Here is a 25498-nt window from a genome sequence, read left to right as displayed (position 1 = left end):
CCACGTGAGTGTGTGTGTAATGGGTGGGGAGTCGGAGGGATGGGGAGGCAGTAAAGCGTTCTGTCATTCTGGCAGCACGAAGTACATGCGCTAGTGTGGCTGTTGGCGAGCGCTATGGTCTTCGTCCTTGATATAAACACACATTTCCTGCTTACACTCGCAGCTCACTAGGATCTGGCAGGGGACAATGGAATACAGGTTCTATGTTTAGGAAACCACTTGCCAGATAGAGCTTTTGTAAACGAGAAGAAGTAGAATATTTTTTGTATCGCGTCGACATTATGTGACAGTGTAAAAAGTGAATGCAGTGCTTCAAGAACACACCCAACATAACCTAACCTAACCTGAACCACATCTGCAGGCAGTCCGAAAGGAACAGGTAAAATGCTCTTTATTGCTTTTGACGTAAATACGTCTATATTTTAGGGTCAGTGTCATTCGGCAAAAAGTGGAACGAAAAAGTGTAACTTCCTTGTTATGTTACCTTGGAAACGTCACCTGTTTACTCAGCATTGTTGTTACCTATAAAACATCACATTACCTTACATTACATTACTTTACATTACATTCAGCTACTACAGACCCATTTCAAGCGTAACTAATTGAAGTTGAATAAGCAATGTCTTAATCAAACTTACCTCAATTGTAAAGCATGTATAAAGGAAATATTTAGATTAATGCCAATATATAAACTTCCTTTCCGTATAGACGTATTTACGTCAAATTCTCCGGAACCGTGGTTCCACTATCACTTTTTGTATTTGCATTGAATATGTTGAAGCTTGTAAGGAAAAACGTGAAAGATAACCCGTACTATTTTCAAGCAGACGCAGAGTGACTTGTTTTGTATGCCTGTCTTATTAACTAAGAATTAATTGCACCTGTCGGCTTTACCACAAGGAATTGTATGTACATATTTTAATGAGTGGTATGTGAACCCCAGAACGATTCCGGACGTGGTGGAAAGTGAAATATGGCAACACCATCCAGTCCGTTCCACTGTCGCTTTGCTCACTGTTGTTGGGCTCATGCCAGACGTGTCCTGGTTTGTAACAGAACGTTCTCCGGTTCTCTAATGAAAACGTATAATAATGAGTTTTGAGGTCACCGAATTGGGTCCCACGAATCGACCTCCAACACGTCTCTCTGGAACTGATTAGCAGAGACTCCTGCTGCGTATTCATTCTGCGCACAGTTGCGCTGGTAGTGACATCTGGTGCCGATAAGAGCTACTTTGGGCTGCCTCTTGTATGCTTGAAGTCTGGAATGGTCACTGACTGGAAACACGTGTTTCAAGGTAAAGGCTTCCCCCAGAACCACACCCGATTATGGACTCTCCGCACTTCGTAAGCTTCAGCGGTCAGGCTGGCAACTAGACGCGGAAAAATGAGCTGAGAATTGAAACTTAAACGCTGGAAGAAGGAGATTTTATATTAGCTGCAGAAATTCTGAAATGTTTTTATGTAAGATTGTATTTTTGCACGAATTAATTAATGGAATTCAGCCACATTGGAAACCGAGATTTAAATGTTGTATGAGTTGGCGTTTCCGTATCGATATAACCTTCTGAACCCTGTGACGTGGAATACCATTTAGAACAGTCTTCCGCTTGTCTCCAGTGTTCAACAACTCAAAATGTCCTCTATCAGAAGCAAGCCACGCTATCTTATCAGTGCGTGGGACATTTGTGCTATCTACTCGTCACAGCTCTCGGCAATGTTTATTAATATAAATCCAGATTGTTGGGTTTCTGCACTCTGTACCTCGCCCTGTGTTATAAAAATTACACAACGTTTCGAGGACTATTTGTCCTCGTCTGGAGATCGAGAAGGGCACACGTACTCTGTGGGCTCGGGTACAATGAGCTCTTATGAATCACTGGACAATCTAAGTACTAATCAACGAGCCAACCAACCGAAAAGCTAACTACGGGCGGAGTCCTAAGCTAGCACAAGACATCTTCCCTTACCAGTAACACGTGATTGGGGGAGGGCGAACTGCGCCCATTTTGAATTACGTCCTGGCATTTGCCTTACAGTTGAGGAAAAGCACGGAAAATCTCAAGGTCGTTGGTTAGTTAAACCACTCGTTGCTCACTGCTCTGATGCGGTCGTATCGTGAATTTGCCTGTTACGTTACTTGTGGGTTATCGGGACACATCGCTTTAAAAATAGGTTATGTTAGGTCAGGTTAATGTGTGTGTGGGAAAAATGACATATACTTGAAAGTTGGAGTCAAACATCTGGAGTTGGATTGGCACGGAAAACTGCGCATGCGTATCAGTATACCTATTTTTAAAGCGATGTGTCCCGATAACCCACAAGTACCCCTGTTACTAACGTACCGAGGCGGGCACTTTAGGAGTGTCTGCTGACCCCCAGACAGGACGGATGAGCTGTTTGTAGAGCAGCACACCGTATATGACGGATAGGCCACTTTTCCTATTAAGGAGGGGACCTAGCACGCCCAATCGTTAAGCAGTCTTCTTTCCCACGTGACTGACGTCCACCGACCAGGTAAGCCCGGTGTCAAGGGGTCAGATCCTCTGTATTCTCTGGTAACCAGCCTTATGTAGTTAGAGGAGCACTGTCTCGACTCTTATTTCAGTAAAAGACTTTTTATGAATAGTAACTTGTTGACCTTGGAGTGTTTATCACTGAAATCTTAATCTTACGTGACGTTAGGACAGTGTATGATGTCGCGTTATGGTATTATCAGATCTTATCTAGCAATGAAAGGCAGGAAACTGCGATAAGATGAGCAGTGAAGAGTTGTTTCTCAGACGAGACAGTAAATCAGTCCCGTTCGTCCGGTGTTAAAGCAGACGAACGTTTCATTATTACACCCGTCTTCTGAAGAACGTGGGGGAGGTTAGGCAACGAAGTTATAGTCAGCGCAGTAGTTCTTAGCCGGTGGCGAAGCTGGCGGACGGGCCTACTCTGTGTACCTGAAGTGGCACGGTCAGCGTATTTCTTTTGTTTGGGCGTTCAGTCCGAGACTCGCTCCTCGGCGCAGTCAGCATTATACTATCGCGAAAGAGACTCGCTCCTAGCCTTCCCCTTGAAAATTCCACCGGCCAAAAACTACTGCGCCGACTATACAACTGCTGATAGGGCCTTCGGTAAAGAAACATATGAAGTGAAAAGGACGATATCTTCTGCGGTAAGATATGGCTAGATGCTGTAATACTATTTAACAATGCTTCTAACTCGATTACTAGCAAAACACGATGATTCTTGACTACGTTTACTTTTCCATGAACGTATTCCAAGGTCAGTGGAAGTCATAAACGACCTGATTTAGATTAACAAATGTAAAAGTTTCTTACAGAATTTGTCGCGAATATTCGTCCTTCCTTTTTTTTTTTTTTTTTTTTTTGAGGGGTAGAAGCTTGTAACAGTCGTCGAGCAGTTGGCCAGGAGACATGGAAAATGTTGTTGGTACGGCAGAACACGAGGCTGAAGGCAAAGTTAGTAGAATTGGCGACCACAGAGAGATCAAGAACAAGGGCACCATTGCCTCACTAGAGAGCAGGATGATAAATTTGGAAGAACAGCTGGGGGCAGACAGCCCGAGGTCATGGTTGGGACCGTGTCACCCTGGGAGGGAGCAGCTTGATAACGACGATTTGGGGCAAACAGTTCAGAAAGTGGAGGCCGGACAACGTCCTGAATGGGAAGATCTGAGAATATAGTCCCATTGATGAAAGCAACTGGACACAATTGAACTCCTTAGTCTAAAATCTAGGCACGAGACTAAACAAGCAAGATTTGTGATTTATAAACTAAAAAACTGCAGTCAAGAACATAATTATTTATAATTATTGCAAATTTAATAAATCTTTATTTCATGCAAAGAACCCAGTAAGTTAGTCACTTACTATTGTATGATTTGAGGTTTCTCACAGCGGTGAGTAAGAAGATTTCTGTCTTCTGTAGTCTGGTCGATGTTAACCAACGTTTCAGAGGTCATACTGCCTCCGTCATCAGGGCGATGAGTATGAAGATTTCTGTCTTCTGGGTTGTTGCGCTGTGTAGTCTGGTCGATGTTTAACAACGTTTCAGGGGTCATACTGCCTCCGTCATCAGGGCGATGAGTATGAAGATTTCTGTCTTCTGGGTTGTTGCGCTGTGTAGTCTGGTAGATGTTTACCAACGTTTCAGGGGTCATACTGCCTCCATCATCAGGGCGATGAGTATGAAGATTTCTGTCTTCTGGGTTGTTGCGCTGTGTAGTCTGTTGATGTTAACCGACGTTTCAGAGGTCATACTGCCTCCGTCATCAGGGCGATGGGTATGAAGATTTCTGTCTTCTGGGTTGTTGCGCTGTGTAGTCTGTTGATGTTAACCGACGTTTCAGGGGTCATACTGCCTCCATCATCAGGGCGATGAGTATGAAGATTTCTGTCTTCTGGGTTGTTGCGCTGTGTAGTCTGGTCGATGTTAACCAACGTTTCAGAGGTCATACTGCCTCCGTCATCAGAGTATGAAGATTTCTGTCTTCTGGGTTGTTGCGCTGTGTAGTCTGGTAGATGTTTACCAACGTTTCAGGGGTCATACTGCCTCCATCATCAGGGCGATGAGTATGAAGATTTCTGTCTTCTGGGTTGTTGCGCTGTGTAGTCTGGTAGATGTTTACCAACGTTTCAGGGGTCATACTGCCTCCATCATCAGGGCGATGAGTATGAAGATTTCTGTCTTCTCGGTTGTTGCGCTGTGTAGTCTGGTCGATGTTAACCAACGTTTCAGAGGTCATACTGCCTCCGTCATCAGAGTATGAAGATTTCTGTCTTCTGGGTTGTTGCGCTGTGTAGTCTGGTAGATGTTTACCAACGTTTCAGGGGTCATACTGCCTCCATCATCAGGGCGATGAGTATGAAGATTTCTGTCTTCTGGGTTGTTGCGCTGTGTAGTCTGGTAGATGTTTACCAACGTTTCAGGGGTCATACTGCCTCCATCATCAGGGCGATGAGTATGAAGATTTCTGTCTTCTGGGTTGTTGCGCTGTGTAGTCTGTCGATGTTAACCAACGTTTCAGAGGTCATACTGCCTCCATCATCAGGGCGATGATTATGAAGATTTCTGTCTTCTGGGTTGTTGCGCTGTGTAGTCTGGTAGATGTTTACCAACGTTTCAGGGGTCATACTGCCTCCATCATCAGGGCGATGAGTATGAAGATTTCTGTCTTCTGGGTTGTTGCGCTGTGTAGTCTGGTCGATGTTAACCAACGTTTCAGAGGTCATACTGCCTCCATCATCAGGGCGATGAGTATGAAGATTTCTGTCTTCTGGGTTGTTGCGCTGTGTAGTCTGGTCGATGTTAACCAACGTTTCAGAGGTCATACTGCCTCCATCATCAGGGCGATGAGTATGAAGATTTCTGTCTTCTGGGTTGTTGCGCTGTGTAGTCTGGTAGATGTTTACCAACGTTTCAGGGGTCATACTGCCTCCATCATCAGGGCGATGAGTATGAAGATTTCTGTCTTCTGGGTTGTTGCGCTGTGTAGTCTGGTCGATGTTAACCAACGTTTCAGAGGTCATACTGCCTCCATCATCAGGGCGATGAAGATTTCTGTCTTCTGGGTTGTTGCGCTGTGTAGTCTGGTAGATGTTTACCAACGTTTCAGGGGTCATACTGCCTCCATCATCAGGGCGATGAGTATGAAGATTTCTGTCTTCTGGGTTGTTGCGCTGTGTAGTCTGGTAGATGTTTACCAACGTTTCAGGGGTCATACTGCCTCCATCATCAGGGCGATGAGTATGAAGATTTCTGTCTTCTGGGTTGTTGCGCTGTGTAGTCTGGTAGATGTTTACCAACGTTTCAGGGGTCATACTGCCTCCATCATCAGGGCGATGAGTATGAAGATTTCTGTCTTCTGGGTTGTTGCGCTGTGTAGTCTGGTCGATGTTAACCAACGTTTCAGAGGTCATACTGCCTCCATCATCAGGGCGATGAGTATGAAGATTTCTGTCTTCTGGGTTGTTGCGCTGTGTAGTCTGGTAGATGTTTACCAACGTTTCAGGGGTCATACTGCCTCCATCATCAGGGCGATGAGTATGAAGATTTCTGTCTTCTGGGTTGTTGCGCTGTGTAGTCTGGTCGATGTTAACCAACGTTTCAGAGGTCATACTGCCTCCATCATCAGGGCGATGAGTATGAAGATTTCTGTCTTCTGGGTTGTTGCGCTGTGTAGTCTGGTAGATGTTTACCAACGTTTCAGGGGTCATACTGCCTCCATCATCAGGGCGATGAGTATGAAGATTTCTGTCTTCTGGGTTGTTGCGCTGTGTAGTCTGGTAGATGTTTACCAACGTTTCAGGGGTCATACTGCCTCCATCATCAGGGCGATGAGTATGAAGATTTCTGTCTTCTGGGTTGTTGCGCTGTGTAGTCTGGTAGATGTTTACCAACGTTTCAGGGGTCATACTGCCTCCATCATCAGGGCGATGAGTATGAAGATTTCTGTCTTCTGGGTTGTTGCGCTGTGTAGTCTGGTCGATGTTAACCAACGTTTCAGAGGTCATACTGCCTCCATCATCAGGGCGATGAAGATTTCTGTCTTCTGGGTTGTTGCGCTGTGTAGTCTGGTAGATGTTTACCAACGTTTCAGGGGTCATACTGCCTCCATCATCAGGGCGATGAGTATGAAGATTTCTGTCTTCTGGGTTGTTGCGCTGTGTAGTCTGGTAGATGTTTACCAACGTTTCAGAGGTCATACTGCCTCCATCATCAGGGCGATGAGTATGAAGATTTCTGTCTTCTGGGTTGTTGCGCTGTGTAGTCTGGTAGATGTTTACCAACGTTTCAGGGGTCATACTGCCTCCATCATCAGGGCGATGAGTATGAAGATTTCTGTCTTCTGGGTTGTTGCGCTGTGTAGTCTGGTCGATGTTAACCAACGTTTCAGAGGTCATACTGCCTCCATCATCAGGGCGATGAGTATGAAGATTTCTGTCTTCTGGGTTGTTGCGCTGTGTAGTCTGGTAGATGTTTACCAACGTTTCAGGGGTCATACTGCCTCCATCATCAGGGCGATGAGTATGAAGATTTCTGTCTTCTGGGTTGTTGCGCTGTGTAGTCTGGTCGATGTTAACCAACGTTTCAGAGGTCATACTGCCTCCATCATCAGGGCGATGAGTATGAAGATTTCTGTCTTCTGGGTTGTTGCGCTGTGTAGTCTGGTCGATGTTAACCAACGTTTCAGAGGTCATACTGCCTCCGTCATCAGGGCGATGAGTATGAAGATTTCTGTCTTCTGGGTTGTTGCGCTGTGTAGTCTGTCGATGTTAACCAACGTTTCAGAGGTCATACTGCCTCCATCATCAGGGCGATGAGTATGAAGATTTCTGTCTTCTGGGTTGTTGCGCTGTGTAGTCTGGTCGATGTTAACCAACGTTTCAGAGGTCATACTGCCTCCATCATCAGGGCGATGAGTATGAAGATTTCTGTCTTCTGGGTTGTTGCGCTGTGTAGTCTGGTAGATGTTTACCAACGTTTCAGGGGTCATACTGCCTCCGTCATCAGGGCGATGAGTATGAAGATTTCTGTCTTCTGGGTTGTTGCGCTGTGTAGTCTGTCGATGTTAACCAACGTTTCAGAGGTCATACTGCCTCCGTCATCAGGGCGATGAGTATGAAGATTTCTGTCTTCTGGGTTGTTGCGCTGTGTAGTCTGGTAGATGTTTACCAACGTTTCAGGGGTCATACTGCCTCCATCATCAGGGCGATGAGTATGAAGATTTCTGTCTTCTGGGTTGTTGCGCTGTGTAGTCTGGTCGATGTTAACCAACGTTTCAGAGGTCATACTGCCTCCATCATCAGGGCGATGAGTATGAAGATTTCTGTCTTCTGGGTTGTTGCGCTGTGTAGTCTGGTCGATGTTAACCAACGTTTCAGAGGTCATACTGCCTCCATCATCAGGGCGATGAGTATGAAGATTTCTGTCTTCTGGGTTGTTGCGCTGTGTAGTCTGGTAGATGTTTACCAACGTTTCAGGGGTCATACTGCCTCCATCATCAGGGCGATGAGTATGAAGATTTCTGTCTTCTGGGTTGTTGCGCTGTGTAGTCTGGTCGATGTTAACCAACGTTTCAGAGGTCATACTGCCTCCATCATCAGGGCGATGAGTATGAAGATTTCTGTCTTCTGGGTTGTTGCGCTGTGTAGTCTGGTCGATGTTAACCAACGTTTCAGAGGTCATACTGCCTCCATCATCAGGGCGATGAAGATTTCTGTCTTCTGGGTTGTTGCGCTGTGTAGTCTGTCGATGTTAACCAACGTTTCAGAGGTCATACTGCCTCCGTCATCAGGGCGATGAAGATTTCTGTCTTCTGGGTTGTTGCGCTGTGTAGTCTGGTAGATGTTTACCAACGTTTCAGGGGTCATACTGCCTCCATCATCAGGGCGATGAGTATGAAGATTTCTGTCTTCTGGGTTGTTGCGCTGTGTAGTCTGTCGATGTTAACCAACGTTTCAGAGGTCATACTGCCTCCATCATCAGGGCGATGATTATGAAGATTTCTGTCTTCTGGGTTGTTGCGCTGTGTAGTCTGGTCGATGTTAACCAACGTTTCAGAGGTCATACTGCCTCCATCATCAGGGCGATGAAGATTTCTGTCTTCTGGGTTGTTGCGCTGTGTAGTCTGGTAGATGTTTACCAACGTTTCAGGGGTCATACTGCCTCCATCATCAGGGCGATGAGTATGAAGATTTCTGTCTTCTGGGTTGTTGCGCTGTGTAGTCTGTCGATGTTAACCAACGTTTCAGAGGTCATACTGCCTCCATCATCAGGGCGATGATTATGAAGATTTCTGTCTTCTGGGTTGTTGCGCTGTGTAGTCTGGTAGATGTTTACCAACGTTTCAGGGGTCATACTGCCTCCATCATCAGGGCGATGAGTATGAAGATTTCTGTCTTCTGGGTTGTTGCGCTGTGTAGTCTGGTCGATGTTTAACAACGTTTCAGGGGTCATACTGCCTCCGTCATCAGGGCGATGAGTATTTATCGCCCAGAAGACAGAAATCTTCAAGCTAAGTATACAGAAAGGAGAATTGTGTCTCATGTCCTATGTTAATTTTCATACTTTTGTATGATTTGGTGTGACCTAATAATTGTTATACAGGGTGTTCATCCCAGACTTTTGCATTCTTCACACGATAAAAGAGTGAAACATGTACTCCAAATCTCGTCTATACGGATCTACTGAAAAGTTATGTCACTCCACAGACTCAAAAATTATTTATTTTGATTTCTAAAAATATGATTGCCATACTGAAAATTGTCTCTAAAAAAAGCAGTATATATATTTTTTATTTTATTATTTAGTGTTCTGTCTGACGACAGGTCCATATGAACAGGATCCTTCCATCCTTTTCTCGGACTGGGACCTGTTCATATACGTTCTTGGCAGATGATCCAGAAGTGGTTTGCCATTGCCTTCTTCTGTGTGTGAATGGAGTAATTGTTGGGATGCCACGGAGGAAAACTCCGTGTTGCCTAGACCACGGCCTTGCCCAACACAAGTTATAAATATATATATATATATATATATATATATGTAAGAAGAAATGTTTTATATAATATGCTGATTCCAATTTTGAAATGAGTATTTTGTTTAGAAAACTGAAAACTGAGCTTGATGTGAAGTACAACGTTGAAATAGGTTAAGAACTACTTCATTGTCATGTTTCAGGACTACATAACCTGAAGCCACTCAAGTACACGTATCATTATGGACAGTAACAAGAAAACGGTGTCTTCCGCTGACTCTCCTACATGGAAATCAAAAATAAACTACAAGCTGCTTCCAGTTAAGGCACATTACTTCTTGTTCATGGCATGTAAGTAATGAAAGCTTGGTCACTGCAAGGGGAAATGTCCATCGTCAACAAACACATTATTATTTAACTTTATGGTGGCCTCTGAACAGTGTGAGAGGTAGAAGGAAGTCAGAAATCTCAAGGAGCGAGGGTAAAGCATGAACTGTTAATTACAAAGTAAAGCTTTGCCCCCCCATACACCCCTTGGAGGGTAGAGGTGCACTACTCTCCTGCTCTGTTTTGACCTTGGCAATGTATGGGACGAGTTGTAGGAATCGAACTTTGGCCACATCTTACCCCTGGGAAAGGAACTCCTCATACCCACTGGATAGGAGGTCAGGTAGGCCCCAGAGCTAGTCTCGATACAGAAAAATTCTTTGCCCCTCCTGGCGATCAAATGAATATTTGTCTAAAATATATAAAATCATGCATACAAACAAATCTGTTTACAATTTGAGAAACACTTGGTGCCAAACGTCTTTCGACCTCAAGAGGTCGTCATGAATTGAACGTGTGTCCAAACAAATTCAATCACAGACCATGCATTTTATATTGACTGGTCATGATGTAGTTTTTTAAATTTATGTTTACAAAATTTTAGATGGAAAACCTGAAGGGCTGAGACCACTTAGACATAAGGAAGAATAATTGGATTTAACTTACTCATTATAGGGGCCAGTACCTAATTTTTGTGAACCTTTGGGTTTCATGGGGAAACGTGGAATTTTATTGAACAACGGAGTGACCAAATAGCTTTTTAAGGAGGAGTCTCGTCCATGGTAATATTCTCCTATGACACTAGGAGCAGAAATAATAATTCTGTTTGTTGCTATATACTTGAAACATAAATTAAATCCGTGGCATAACAGCTCCAGAGAGCCAAAGCCGACTAGCTGGCTGCTGGCCTCACGTTCACATGCCTAAGCAGAGGTGAACGATCATCGAACCAGATACAGGGTGACGTGTGGTCAGCACGACGAACCCCCAGCCATCGCTAGTTTGAAACACAAATATTCATAATTTATTGCTGGATATTTATTATTATTAAGTGTTCTGTCTTACGACAGGTCCATTGCTCTGCCCAAAAAGAGCTCTCCAGTTGTCCCTATTCTCGGCTTCTCGTTTTAATTCCTGGAACGTCATCTTCTTTCCTTGTTTAAGGTCGTCAGTTAGCTGTATCAATCTCCTTCCTAGTCCTCTCTTTCCTTCAACCTGGCCTTCGGTGATATCACTCATTAATCCATTCCTTCTCATAATATGTCCCAGCCAGTTAGCTTTCCTTCGTGTAATCGCCTGCAGAATGTTTCTTTGCTCGTTGACTCTCCTCAATACTTCTTCGTTGGTCACTCGATCTCTATTCTTCTCCAACACCACATTTCAAAACTCTCCAGGTATTTCTGTTCCTTCTTCATCTCCAAGCCCAACTTGCTAGTGAGAAGTATCCTCTTCTTGACAAAAGCTGCCTTGGCCATGGCTATCCTTGCTTTTACTTCCTTGGTGCATAGGGCGTCCGTCGTGACTATGCTTCCCAAGTACTTGAAATGCTCCACATTCTCCATCTGTTGGTTTCCAATTACAACGTTCAATGGTTCTGCTCTCGGTGCTATGCTGGATATTTATCTTTTTATAAATTCCAAATTGTCTACACTGATTGTAAGATAACTGTTTTTGTCATCTCATCTGCAATACCTCACATCTCTAAAATTTATGAAGCAGTAGCACTTAAAATGAATGTTCATTTTACTACTAACATGAAGTTCCTTCGTATATGTTCCGATACCAATTTTTATCTTGCACGTCTCAGAAATAAGGTCATTCGGACGTGCATTTGTTCTGTTTGCAGCTCTGGGCCCAATACTGCCTTTTCTAAATGTGTTTGGAAAGCAGCTGGGAGTGTCTGAGGTGGTGATGGGAAGTATTACAGCAATTCTGCCAATCTTGTTCCTACTTGCCAAGCCACTGTTTGGCCTAATCGTGGATTACTTCCAAGAACAACGTAAGACCGTGTTCATGGGATTGCTGTGTACAATGAGCCTGTGCTATGTGCTCCTGTACTTCATACCACAGCCTGATGGACCATTCATCACAGACAAATCAACCTACCACTTGTCTGGCATTCAGTGCGACCAACTGGATATTTGTCAGAGTTGGGTAAGCGATGTCATTACCATCATCACAAGATGCTGCCATTTTATCCTGTGTGCTAAGACAGATGAATCCGGTCCATATTCTTACTCCGATTTAATATCATCTTCTCATCTACGCCTTAGAATCATCACTTCTGATTTCCTAGTTCAAATTTTGTATGCACTTCTCAGATCATCCATGTGTTCTAAATTCCTTACTCATCTCATCTTCCTCGAGTTCTTCACCCCAATGTATTTGGTAATCGTCATTGCCCAATTTTCTGCATTCTCCTCCTTCGTCCTCTCCAAAGATCTTCAATTTGGTCTCCACCCTTTCAGGTGGAGACCAAGATTCACTTCTGTATAAAAATGTTAAAATTATAGTTATTTATTATTAACTTTCTGCACATGACATGAGATAAAAGACCCTGAAGTTAATGGTGGTAAGAATTCCCTTAATTTAATCTAATCGCAATTTCTTAATGAATATAATTTTGATTTGTTACTGGTGAATGGTAGAAGCATCTTGTGTTTACTGCGTGTGTGCAGGAACTGTCCGAGGCTGCTGGATGTGGACATTACAAGCGAGTAATATGCAACTGGACTTGTGGGACATCTGACAACAAAACGCTTCTGGATGTCCTGTTGACGACATCTTCAGTCACCAATATTACGAATGCCACCGTGACTCCCTGTGCGATGGGAAACACCAGCTCTTTTACCTGCAACCCTAGCGACAATCATAGTCAGTGCGAACTCTCTTGTGTACTGCACGAGACAGAGAGGGAGAAAGATTGTCTGTATGGTACACCAGCATTCGCGGGTTTCGTTCTTCTCATGTCCCTTGGGACTATTGGGTTTAATGTGGCAAACAGCATCAGTGATGCCATCTGCTTTGATGTTTTAGGTGAGGTGTTCGCATATCTGTCTTGTTGGTACCTGCCACAGGGATTGCGTTAAGAAAAAATTTGTAAGAATGTGCAAATGATGTCAAGGCATTTCCCATAAAATAACTTCTTCAAACTGAGAATCAGGACTGTGTTCAGTTGTGCATTTAAACTAGTCACAGGACACTTCTGGCCCAAAGAATGAGCTCCTTGGAACAGAGTCCTTGAGAAAGTAATGGTCACTCAAGAAATTCTTTGCTTTTTGTGGGACCTGAAGGTTTCATTATCATGTTCACACCAGCATCGCACTATATCATAAGCCATATGAATCCAGATCACATTTCCTTAAGATCCATTTTAATTATTCTCACATCTGAGCTTTAATCCCTCAAGTCGCCTCTTCCTGTCATGTTTTATGACTAAAATTTTGTGAGCATTTTGCATCTTCTCCATGAATGTTACATGGCTTACCCTCATTTGATCACAATATTTGGCGAACAGTTGTTTGTTTGTCATCAGTCTTCCGACTGGTTCGATGTGGTCCTCCATTTTCGCCTATCTTTCGCCAATCTCTTCATTTCCACATCCTCACATATTCCAATCTTTGTCTCCCCGTACAATTCTTCCCTTCAACTGTTCCTTCCATTACCAAATTAACCAATCCTGGGTGCCTCAGAATGTGTCCCACCATCCTATCTCTTCTTCTCATAAGATTTTTCCATAGACATCTTCCTTCGCCTATCCTGTCCAAGACCAGCTCATTTCGTACTTTATCAGTCCACTTATGGCGAACAGTACAGATTATGAAACTTCGTCTGTTCCCTTGTAGCATTCTCTCTGTTAGTTCTAAATGTCATCCTTGGCATTTTGGTCTCAAACACCTTCAATTTACAAGTATGTTCTTCCATTAGGGTTTGAGACCAAGTTTTACACTCATTAAGCAACAGGTAAAATTGTTTTGTAGTAATATCCCTATGAAAAGAAATGTAGAGAATTTTTCTTAACAAAACAAAATCTATTTTGTTGGAGACCTTTCCTCAGGTCATAGTTACGCTCTGGCCTACAAATTTATAACATTGTATAATGAAAGGCAGGTTTCGAATGAACAGTAATCAGCAAATCGTCTTTATATTGAATGAAAAATACAGGTTTATATTAGAATAATAAATTTTTTAAGTGAAAAAACTGGGGCATCTATTACAAGAGAGACAATCAGCACTAGTGTGCATGTATATTTTCTACAATACCCAATATTATTATTATTATTAAGTGTTCTGTCTTACGACAGGTCCATTGCTCTGCCCAAAAAGAGCTCTCCAGTTGTCCCTATTCTCGGCTTCTCGCTTTAATTCCTGGAACGTCATCTTCTTTCCTTGTTTAAGGTCGTCGGTTAGCTGTATCAGTCTTCATCCCAGTCCTCTCTTTCCTTCAACTTGGCCTTCGGTGATATCACTCAGTAATCCATTCCTTCTCATAATATGTCCCAGCCAGTTAGCTTTCCTTCGTGTAATCGCCTGCAGAATGTTTCTTTGCTCGTTGACTCTCCTCAATACTTCTTCGTTGGTCACTCGATCTCTATTCTTCTCCAACACCACATTTCAAAACTCTCCAGGTATTTCTGTTCCTTCTTCATCTCCAAGCCCAACTTGCTAGTGAGAAGTATCCTCTTCTTGACGAAAGCTGCCTTGGCCATGGCTATCCTTGCCTTGACCTCCTTGGTGCATAGGGCGTCCGTCGTGATTATATCCATGCATAATTTGGCAAATTATTTGCTACAAACTTTATTATTATTGTTTTATATAAACTTAGGGCTAGTTTGTTTGCAGTAAACCATTTACAGAACTGAATTGCCCATGCATAAAAATTATCAAAATCTATGTCAGAAATTACGATACTAGTGTCATCATCAAATATTATGTTCTGATAAGGTTCTTATCGCTGAAGGAACTTCACTTATTTAAGTTGTGACCCTAGCAGAACTCAACTTGTCACTATTTCCAGAGTGGAGAAGTTTGAATCTTTATAGGGTGAGCGATTTAATTTTTAAGTGCTTCATACATTACAATAAAATTATTACAGTTTCTGTGATACGACCCTGTAATTATTTGAGATTCAGTCATTATTTACAGTGTTTTGATAGAACCACAAAACCAGGTTATTTGGAAATCATCACTATCACAGCGTTTGTTTTAGTACCCGACTATCTGATATGTGATTATCGTTACAGTTTCTGTACCACTACCAGGCTACAATTTAAGTCAATTTTAATATTTAGGCTTGACTCTTAATAGGATAGCTATGGTATGCATATAAGCTGTGTGTACCTCACTTAAATGACACTGAGTAACAAACCACTGAAGTTTATGGTGCAGAGTTATTTTTTAATAGTTGGTAGAAACTCAACTGGTCAGAAAATTCCCTACTTTTATTGTAAATGAAATTGTATTGCTGTGTTAACAAACGTAGCAATACTGCATCTTTAAACACGGAGTGAATTTAATCACAATACAAGTCCTGGGTACTTGTGGGTTATCGGGACACATCACTTTAAAAATAGGTTAGGTTAGGTTGTCATTTATTGAAATAAAATATAATAACTTTCAAGTATATGTCATTTATCCACACACATTAACCTAACCTAACCTATTTTTAAAGCGATGTGTCCCGATAACCCACAAGTACCCAAGTCCTGTATATCTGTATCAGCTATTCATAATTTGTAATGTAAATTTGAATACATAATAGATCACAGAGAAGAATGAATTATTCATATGTTACAGGCAGCGGAGGAGAGATGAAGTATGGGCGCCAGCGTGTTTGGGGCACCATTGGGTTTGGTATAACAGCATTAGTTGCAGGTTTCGCTATAGACTGGTGGTCTGCCGGGAGTCCCACGAAAGACTACACCCCCGCATTTATTGTAGTGTTGGTATTTGCTGTCATGGACATAGTGTGTTGTTCTCATGTCAAGGTAAGGTACTGACTGATCTGGGGATGGTAAAATTTCATTCGCTTAATCCAAATAGTGCGTGAAAATGGGGATATAAAATTTCCAGACTCAAAACACTACTTCGTAGAGAGTAAAGAAAATAAAATCTATCACATTTTTCTTGTTTCAGCTGCCACCCATTCCCCGCTCTGACAATATTTTGCGAGATGTCGGACAACTCCTGAAGCACAAACATATTATCGTATTCCTCGTATTTGCGACACTAGCAGGAGTAATGGATAGTTTCATTATCTATTTTCTATTCTGGTGAGTAAAGATTAGGTACTATTAACTCTTTATGGACGACATATTAACATGACATGGCTCTGTTCCAGTGGAGTGCTAGTGACACACCGCAACATCACAGAATTTGTGTGATTTCGGTTCTTTGGGATGAGCCCTGTTGAATTTTAGCCAGTGTTTTGGTAAACACTGCAGTTGCCATTTTCAGGGTGAATGTATATTGGTTGGGTATGTGATTAATCTCTTTTTTGTCATCAATACTCCCTGAACCTATGAATGAAATGGAGTAATTCACGTATACTGTGTTTACTCCGATAATTCTTGCACTTATTTTCCGTATTTTTGTGATCGAAAACTGGGATTATTTATACGAAGAAGAATTTATACAAGCCTTTTAACGACAAAATGCATTTCCTGTTACCAAGAATAATACACAATATTTTCATATCAGTTGTTTTATATAGCTACAAATCTTGACTTACCTACCACGTTATGACGTTATTCATCGCTATTGTCTTGGGGAACTGATGTCTTTCGCCGGTTCCAACACCCCTTTTCGCGTCATTTTCGTTTCCAACCTATATGTCGTCCACACTTCCATCAAGAGCGTTCGTAATCCGTTTTTAAAAAGTTCTTCTTAATAATTCTCGTCGACAGCATGTTCCACACTCCTACTATCCAGTTACACATTATTTGAATCGACAGTGTTCCTAGCTTTCCTGTCGGAGTCAACTCATGCCCACCTTTTGCCATCCACTGCGTGTACTATCTTTTAACATTGCTCTTGAAGGACATGGTGACACTCCAAGTGGCTGTAAAATTGACGTTTACCCTTCAGATAAGTTTTCATTTCCGCAAGGATTATATTCGAGTCATACGCCAAATGCCTGCGAAAACTATCGAACATAAGCAGAGGTCACCGAAGCAATGAACCAACTAGGTTTTGGGTTTTAAATATCGCTCACGGCGACATCTTTTTTCCGTCCGCAGTTATTGCGAGCATCACAGAGCAACGTTGCCTTTTGCTCACTTACATGGATGATTGTACTGTTTCCTCTTTGCCTTAGATTGTCGTGTTAGTCGGCACATCAAAGTACAATGAAGTTTGATCCGCGTTGCCTATTTGTGATAACAAGTAGCTGTTGTATTTTCTCAGTCAGATTACAAATTTATGAAATAGTATGATCTCGTCATGAAAAATCTTTTGGCATTCATTGGCTTAGCGACGTTTGTCTTCTAAGTGATGGTTCTTTACTCTTCATAAAGCGAAACATCCAGCATCTGCTTGCTTTAAATTGTGAAGGGCTGATGCCCTGCCTTGTCATCTTAAATTTAAGGGAATATTCCACTTTTCGGTCTTCGAAATACATTCTTGGATTTCTTCGTAGTTTGTAGAACAGCATGTTTCTGCTTCCTCCAGTAGCGCACCTTCAAAATCGTGAATCTGCTCTAGAACAAAATAAATGCTTAAAATATTCAAGTATTTTTTTCTTTTTCATTTCACAGTGCAAAATGAGGGTGAGTGAACTATTGCGGGCGTGAATACAGTATTTTCATTCCTAACATTAATAGTACTGAGTTTCTTAAGCCTTTACAGGCAGTGTATATTTAAATATTTTATTATAACTCTCCCACTAATCCTTTTACTAAATTAAAAGTCAATTTCTATCCTTTATTTTTCTTCCTCCTCACTGCACAAAATAAAATCAGATGTTGGATTATATTGGAACAACAACAAATCAAAATTACAAGCTGTAGCACTGAATTCCACTAAACAAACCACGAATAATATAACACAAAACTGTAACTCAACAACACGGACACACACATTTCCAATACAATAGAATATATGAGTGATTTAGATTTAAATGCTAATATTATTATATTAATTTATCTTAAGGTATATTCATGACACGTTATTAACTATTAAACAGTGAATCAATCATGGTACAAATTTAGATACCCCTTCAAAGGTAAAAAGAACATGAGATGTGTGGTTTTCACAGCAGTTAAGAACTTACAAGGTAATTCACACAGCATCTTTAATCAGAAGAACATCTCTTTATTTCGAAAATCAAATGAAACCCATAAATATACTTTGTAGGTGAGATGCTAAATTACTGAACATCTAAGGAGGTTATAAATGGTCAGAAAAGTTGTCTAGATATGGCAGACAGATACTTACAGAATTTTGGTGGGGAAACTTCTTGGGAAAGCCATCTTGGAAGATTGAAAATAAGATTGCAGATCTAAGAGAGATGGATAATGAAGGGTGGGGGGTGGGTAGGACTGTCATTGGATCATCAAGTAACCATTGTCAGTATGATTGTTTTTTGTGAAGGTACTTGGAAGATCTGGCACAAGTCACAGGTGACATGGAAAACATAAAACTGCTGGAAGGGATTACAGTTGCCGTGGAAACTCTTGTTGGAGAAGTTATATTCTTTATGTTGTCAGGTTAGTCAATATTCTAATGATAAAAGTTTCATAAATGTCTAGCACCTTAAAGCCCAATGGTAACTATACGTACCACCTGCTTTATCAACCAACAACTCTGCATTTTTGTATGATTCTCTGTGTTAACAGTGATTATTTCTGTAAACAGCATAAGTGGTCGATATTTTTTAATGATTGTGTTTTCTTTGATGTTTGGACTGATTCTTGAAAATTATGTAAACACGCTTCGGCTTCTAAGGAGTAGCCTCTGGTTCCAAAGAGTCAGATTTACAGAAAATGAAATAATACAAAAATAAGAGGATCGATGCGGGCGCCTTCTGCTGAGAAATTTAGGCAAAAGCATGCTGAAGCCGACATTCCAGGGGAGCTGAAGGCCTTGCAAATCTCGTATATGAAAATGATGCGGCTGACGAAATCACATTGTCAGATGGCCGGTGTGGTTGCAGTAAGTGGAAAGTGGCAAAGGGCTCGGACTTGAAGCACGTTGTCCAGGACAGCCGCATGATCAAGGCCCTGTTTAGTCCTACTCAAACCCCTACTTTATCCGATCTGGGCAAGAGGAACGAGTGGCCAATACGAGGTCGCTGCAACCGAGTGCTGCTGATGGAAGCCCAATCACCTCACTCCAAGGATGATGGCACGGCATCTTCCACCCCACCGAGTCTGTTGTCTCTCTTGTGTGATAGCCAATGTCCTCGTGAATCTTCCTACCGATTGCTGTGTAGAGCTGACTCGTCTTCTGCCAACAAGGAAAGCTGGCCCACGAGCTGTTCTAAAGACCACCATGTTCTTCATAGTCGAATACAAAGCCTTCCTGCTGGCTTATTGGAAAGCTGGTAAGAAAGTTGAACTGGACCAGCTGTTCACTGAACAGGGTGACATCTGCCTCCTGAACGAGACGCACCTATAGTTGGATCAGACTGCAAGTAGTGACCTAACTGACGCCATTACGTCCCCTGACCGAGTGTCTGAGCAGAGGATTCACCGTCTTAATGGCGAGTAATCTCATTGCGAATCACCCGAAATGGATTTATAGGGGACCATAGCCAGTGGCTCGCTCCTCACGCTTCATTATGGTAACAGAAACGCCTCAAAATGAGCCCATTTGAGCTATCCAGCTGGACAGAAGTTGAAATTCAAGAGCACATTAAAATTTGTATTGTCGAGTCTCCTCACTTTCACATATTCGGGTGCAGTGTATTTCTTTACCTGTATCCATACCATATTTCACAGTCTTAACTACAGTAGTTCATCAAATATCATTATAAAACAAAAGAGTATTATATATTTCACATGGTGGACATGTTGCTGTTTTATATACTTAGTACATGAAAGTAAACTTCTGTTTTATGGATGTATAACCACACAATAGGTTTGGATTCTGCATTAAATGACATTAGAATTGCTCCTAACTCGGGAATGCGTAAACTGTTGGTTTTAAGGTGGTGGTAATACAGAAAATATGAATGGGGGATGAACATTTCTATGAAAAAATTCGAAACATAATACAGGGGGCAGATTACATGTGATCTTAACAATGTGCCAGAGTTTCCTTATTTATTTCATTTTACTAGAAACTCTTAATGTTTTCTTTCTTTAGGTAAAATTCTGAAGAAACTAGGATATGGGCACTCTCTTACATTCTGCTTCATGGCATACTCCCTACGCTTGGGTCTCATTTCTCTGATTCAATCTCCTTGGTGGGTATTGCCTGTAGAGCTGTTTATGCAGGGACCGACATACGCCATGTGCTACACCACCATAGTTGCATACGCGAGTGCCGTAGCACCCCCAGGAACATCTGCCACAATGCAGGGTCTCGTTGCAGGCATGGACGATGGCTTTGGTGAGTTCAATGCTGGGCAGGACATACACCACATCTAACTGCTATATAAAGATTAATAATGCTAAATCAAGTGAAGAATTTGAATTATAAAACAAAATGATAGGTTGCGTATGTACTGTGAATTATTAAGAATCAACTCGATATGAACTCTTTCCCTAAAATTTGCCTGGAAGGAAAGAGGAAAACCCATGATGACATCTACACCTGGCTCTACCAAGTGTTCTCCTTTCTTCAGGGATTTCAACAAAAATGTTGCCTCATGTACGACACGTACTCCAGTCACCTCATTCACCCATAATAATATTACTTTTATGAAGCTCAATATTTTATCTTCTCCTGTCACTTCATCCAAACATTCTTCTCAGCACTCTGTTTGCAAATAACATTCTACTATTTATGCAGGGTATGCCATGGGAAGTTTGATTGGTGGAGTGCTATACCACGAAGTGGGAGGCAGAATGGCGCTCGTAATCTTCTGCGCCATGTCCTTGTTGTGTAGCGTGACACATTTTGTGCTCTATGAATGCGTTCTCAAACACACAATGCTGCCTGCAGGTATGGTATATTCATGTTGAAAATAGGTTACGAGTCACTGAGATAAGACAGTAGAGGAAAGATGTAATTGACACGTATTTCTGTTGATGGTAAAACACAGACATATTTCATTAAAACTGAAAAAAATCTTTAAATAATTCTTTTTGACTAAGTATTTTTTGGATTAAGCATTATAGTGAGTATGATCTGAGGTTTTCACGGCAGAGAGTACACAGACGGCTGTCTCCTTACTCTTGTGCCAGGCTACAGGGCACTAAAACAGCGACCTACGCGTTAAACTGTTATTTGTCACTTGTTACAGGATGTAGCCCTGAAGCTGAATACAAGCCTCCACACGACGCAATTCAGGCAACTGAAGAGGCTACAGGTTCGAACAATTCGTGACAAGAAAAGTTATAGTACAAAATCTATGATAACGAGACCAACGCTCAAGTATTGCGAAGTCCAGACATTAGCATTCAGCGAGACGAATATACAGCTGAACATTAATATTCTGAATAAAATATCAAATGTCTGTCAAGAATATACATATATTTAGTTTCCTCAAAGCTTAGACCGTAATGTTTAAAGCTTATATAACAATTTAAAGACATCTATTGGAGAAAGAAAAGTATTTCAAAGACTGGCTCCGCAGATAGTCAATATTCTTACTAGCAGATGATTATGATACTGACATATCTGATAGCTGAAATATGTGAAGTGAGAATGTTGATGGTTCTATAATAAGATTGAGAAGCTGAGGTAGAAACTTTTGTTGATACGACTAGTCAGAACGGAGAATGATTTAACAATACGCATATAATTATTCTGTTACTTTATCCATTGCTTAGGTGTTTTTTAATTTAAGCAGTGTTTCAGAAGCTATGAGATGGCACAACGCTACTATGCCAGGTCCATTGGTAAAGCCAATCTCAGCTTCAGACCAAGTTAAGGGGCCCAAAAAAGTAGGGTTTTGTCCTATCATTGGTCACCCAATGATTGAAGGGGAATGAACTTCCAAAACAAGGTTTTTAAAGTTGTTATTAGAGGTCCCGCTATTGATAATTTAGTTATATGGCGTTTAAAGAGGCAGAGAACATTTTTTGATAAAGGAACATTTAAATACTATTAAATGATACTTGTACTTTCCTAGTTCTCGTTAATCTTTTCAAGGAACCTAGACCTATACAGACTCTTTGACATTCCTGATTCCAATATAATGTCCATTTTTCATTGCTTAAGTTATTCAAAAGAATCCATCCTTGTTCAAAGTTATGCACAGTTTGTGCAAACAGCAAACAACCTATAACAAAATAGCTTTTCAAACCTACCGGAAACCTTAATTTAGAGTATGGTATAATTTAAATAAAGCAAAATTATTAGATAAGATGGTTCTTTATTTAGTTATATAACCTGAAAACTTACAAACATTTCATAAAGACACTTAAGCTCACTGTATACAACTTAATGGAAAACACATTTGTGTACAACAAACTCAATGTGAACATGAAGAACCATTCTAAATCAGGGAATATAAACATCAAATATCAAAGCATTGCACTCGGAACAGCAGAAAAAACTTTCTAGGGATAGAACGGAAAGAAGAAGACCTCTATCGACCACCAGAAGCCACCAAGACGCACAACTTAAGAAGCAATCACATCCACTGTTCTTAAAACTTTATTATTGAATGTACGAAATAAATTCGCACAATAATAAATCATTTTTCAACTTAAGAGCATTTTACAGTATTACAAACAACTTTTGATATCTACAAACATCGAAAATAACGTTGCTTAAAATAAGTTTCATGCCAGCCTATTCTTTCAAACTCTCGTGCAGCCGAGGGGAAATATTTTTATAAACAATAATTAACTCAGAAAAATGAGCGTTGTTCACAAATTCCTGTGCCCTCTGCGTTAAAGGGCATCAATTACCTAACGAAATTAAACAGTCATTTTTTCATGACTGGATGTACACCCCTATGTGTCACAGAAAACTACAATTTGGCAATCCCTTGTTTCTATGGCAGCAGAGTGAAAATTCTCTAGTGGCGAGCGTTATTCACTCGGCCAGATCATTTCCATTACGACATTCAATTTCCGCCGTACGTCATCTAACGTCTGATTTAATTACGTGTTACAGGAAAGGAAAACTCGAAATAAACCCAAACAAATACACCTTACGTACTAATAACAAGTGGCTACGTAGGACAAAGCTTAGGAAGTACTTCACACTTATCACCATTAATAATTTACAATATGACTAGAATTCCACTACATCTGAGAGAGAGGAAAAGGACAAATGGAATGTCTCGGCAACGAAGAGAAGGAAAATCTTCGCATCAGAACTCTTTTTAACCGCAACCGGGAACAATGTACGAATCTGCTGATTAAATATATAACACGTGCTGCCACTGAATGTACTCTTGACCTAAAGCTTGGAGGACTAATGAACAATCACACCAAGTAGAAAAGCACGACACTGCTACCAATGTAAAAAAACAATCATATGATCAGTGATACACCTTCACGTACGTACACGTAACCACAGTCACGCAAGCAAATCTTTCGCACACTCGCATAAAAAAAGTCTCAGCCTGAAAGACCACAAAGCAGAAAAAAGAAATGAACTAAATCATAATTGAATACATAAAAAAAACTAGTTTTCTACAGCAGCGAAATACAAAGAAACGACGCCACTTTGTACTCGAGGCATGTCAGCCCCACATACATATATCAAAACAACAGGAGAATCCCTGTCCTATCTTCTTTGGTTAGAAACAATTATTGTGAAGTCATATTACGACGCAAACGCGAACCGCCTTCACATTTGTGCACGGTGTCACTGACCAGCGCCTTCAGTTATTGACTCATTAAATTAACATGCCGAGATGTGCTTAATCTCCGCAGTAATACGATCCCATCACGACAACGCACAGAAGACAGCTTCGTATACAACGAAAGTGAACCTACGAATGCGGAGGATTCCTCTAGACCATTCCAACTCAACGTTCTACCATCTTAGATGGGACGACTGTTTACGGAAGCCCAATCTTTGGCTGCTCGTACAAGACGCGAATACTTAAAATGTCCTTGATAATTAACCACGTGTTAAAATAAATTAATTCCAACTTGGATGAAATTCCGGCTGAGATTATTCTAAAAATGCAGTCTCGAGACGTGGTTTAAAATGGGCACATGCATGTTTATTCCAGCCTGCGAAGCGTAATTCCAAAATAAGAGACGCCAGACAAAACATACAATTAGGCTAATTTTAACGTGAAAACCGCAGACTGTCAGTCCGGTCTGTGCATCCGACACTGATTCAACTGTAACCATACACATCTCAACATCACAATTTGGTCTTGTGACAACCTTCGTTACGTGATTACATCCTTAATGTTGGAATGTTCTGTCAAGTCCTTGTGTCTAAACTCCCTTCGGCCAAGTTATACCCAGCTCAGATCTAGCGTTCTTCCCTTCTTGAATGCCGCTGAACGACTGCTCAATGTAAACTTGAAGACATTACATATTTATACCACAAACTGGAAGGACATCTCTTCTTGTGACTGCGCTACACTTACCCTGCTCCCAGGCGTGGAGGCAAAGGTTGCTGGGTGTGGAGGCCAAGGCCAAGGCCCGCTATCAGGATTTGTAGGTTCGGATCACGTCGCGTATGACGGCCCTGCAGAGCGGGCAGTGGCCACCGCCCTTGCCCCTCCACTGTTGGACGGCACACTCGTAGCACATGCACATGTGACCGCACATGTACAAAACACTGTCAATAGGACGCTCATAGCAAATTGTACATTCAGTTCCACTACCCCCTGTAGCAGCTGTTGCATCTGCCCACTGCTGCATCGTTGCTGTCGAGTCCAGAGTAGAATAGGACGTAGCTGACACAGGCTGGAAATTCAGAGAAATAATATGTAAAACATTTTTGATTCTTGAACAAAAAACGTACGAGAAAAATTAGTTTTCCAGTTAAGAGAGAGGCATTCATGATAAAATTTTAAAAATTCCTTGCAGCAATAAATTTCATGTTTTTTTTCTTTTTGGGCGGTTTGGGGGGGGGGGGAACTAATTTTGAAATTTATATGTATATACACTGAATCAGTTGCATTACGAGTTATCCGTGCGTTGATAATTATGTTGGTGTTACAGTGTATTTCCATTATTCCTTACGCTGTGTTATCTGAATATGGAACTTTGTCCCTCACTCCAAGGGTAGAAGATTGAGGGTGTTAGGAGAATATTTGGAACTAAGACAGACGATGAGGAAGGTGGAGAAAAATGAATGAGGAACACCATAAATTATACAGTTCACCAAATATTAATGGGTTGATGAAATCAAGGCAGGTGAGGTGAGACACGAGAAGGGCACATGAAATTTTTGTCACATAACCTGAAGAGAAGAGACCAGTTCGGAGAATAGGCAAAAACAAGGGATAATACAAAATTTTATTCATGTCGTCAGGTGTGCAAACCGAACGCGGATGTCCTGGTGGTTTACGATCCTTCACTGATCCATCTCGATGCCATTTTGACACATACAATAGCAGAGAATTTAAACTGGGTGCACCGCGTCTTCGACACCG

General features: G+C 41.4%; 3 protein-coding genes across 11 annotated transcripts in view; 1 reads left to right on the top strand and 2 right to left on the bottom strand.

Moving 5' to 3' along the window:
- HPS1 (Hermansky-Pudlak syndrome 1 protein) overlaps positions 1 to 16953 on the bottom strand; it is a 31081-nt gene extending 14128 nt beyond the window's left edge. Inside the window, exon 1 of one of the 3 annotated variants that reach the window (XM_087349949.1) lies at positions 16544 to 16953. Coding sequence is in view for 1 of the 3 variants with exons in the window: in XM_087349948.1 (XP_087206074.1) it covers positions 914 to 1030 (117 nt within the window). In the remaining 2 variants the exon portion in view is untranslated. Of the gene's footprint in view, positions 1 to 913; positions 1112 to 16543 lie in introns of those variants that run through there. The other 2 variants (XM_087349950.1, XM_087349948.1) reach the window with 2 other exon arrangements.
- LOC110837092 (major facilitator superfamily domain-containing protein 6) lies at positions 51 to 22050 on the top strand. 3 transcript variants are annotated; one of them, XM_022078912.2, is made up of 10 exons: positions 51 to 379; positions 9690 to 9837; positions 11660 to 11967; positions 12492 to 12849; positions 15610 to 15800; positions 15949 to 16085; positions 18403 to 18518; positions 20119 to 20364; positions 20767 to 20919; positions 21221 to 22050. In XM_022078912.2, exons 2-10 carry the CDS (start codon positions 9729 to 9731, stop codon positions 21301 to 21303), a joined length of 1701 nt encoding a protein of 566 aa, XP_021934604.2. In that variant the 5' UTR covers positions 51 to 379; positions 9690 to 9728; the 3' UTR covers positions 21304 to 22050. The 3 variants fall into 3 exon arrangements, with proteins under 3 accessions (XP_021934604.2, XP_021934606.2, XP_087206077.1); XM_022078914.2 differs by lacking the exon at positions 51 to 379 and adding an exon at positions 2318 to 2516; XM_087349951.1 differs by lacking the exon at positions 51 to 379 and adding an exon at positions 2766 to 3162.
- Positions 22051 to 22274: 224 nt separating this feature from the next.
- The window catches only part of neur (E3 ubiquitin-protein ligase neur), an 89929-nt gene continuing 86705 nt past the window's right edge, over positions 22275 to 25498 (bottom strand). For all 5 annotated transcript variants that reach the window (XM_022078903.2, XM_022078905.2, XM_022078904.2 and 2 more), the window contains one exon: positions 22275 to 24806. In XM_022078903.2, coding sequence (XP_021934595.1) covers positions 24546 to 24806 — 261 coding nt within the window. In that variant the 3' untranslated portion in view covers positions 22275 to 24545. The remainder of the gene's footprint in view (positions 24807 to 25498) is intronic.

Source organism: Zootermopsis nevadensis, unplaced genomic scaffold (assembly GCF_977971745.1).
Source record: "Zootermopsis nevadensis isolate Lab colony 2312 unplaced genomic scaffold, Znev_1.0 Znev_ptg000016l, whole genome shotgun sequence".
NCBI classification, from domain to species: Eukaryota; Metazoa; Arthropoda; class Insecta; order Blattodea; family Termopsidae; genus Zootermopsis; species Zootermopsis nevadensis.
Note: the sequence above shows the minus strand (reverse complement) of the source record. Positions and strands in the feature narration are given on the sequence as shown.

Bases quoted from the DNA above. Each gene is read 5' to 3' on its own strand.
- LOC110837092 (XM_022078912.2), top strand. From the start codon at position 9,729: ATGGACAGTAACAAGAAAACGGTGTCTTCCGCTGACTCTCCTACATGG. The intron at 11,968-12,491 runs GTAAGCGATGTC...GCGTGTGTGCAG, and splicing joins TGGATATTTGTCAGAGTTGG to GAACTGTCCGAGGCTGCTGG. The intron at 18,519-20,118 runs GTTAGTCAATAT...TTCTTTCTTTAG, and splicing joins TATATTCTTTATGTTGTCAG to GTAAAATTCTGAAGAAACTA.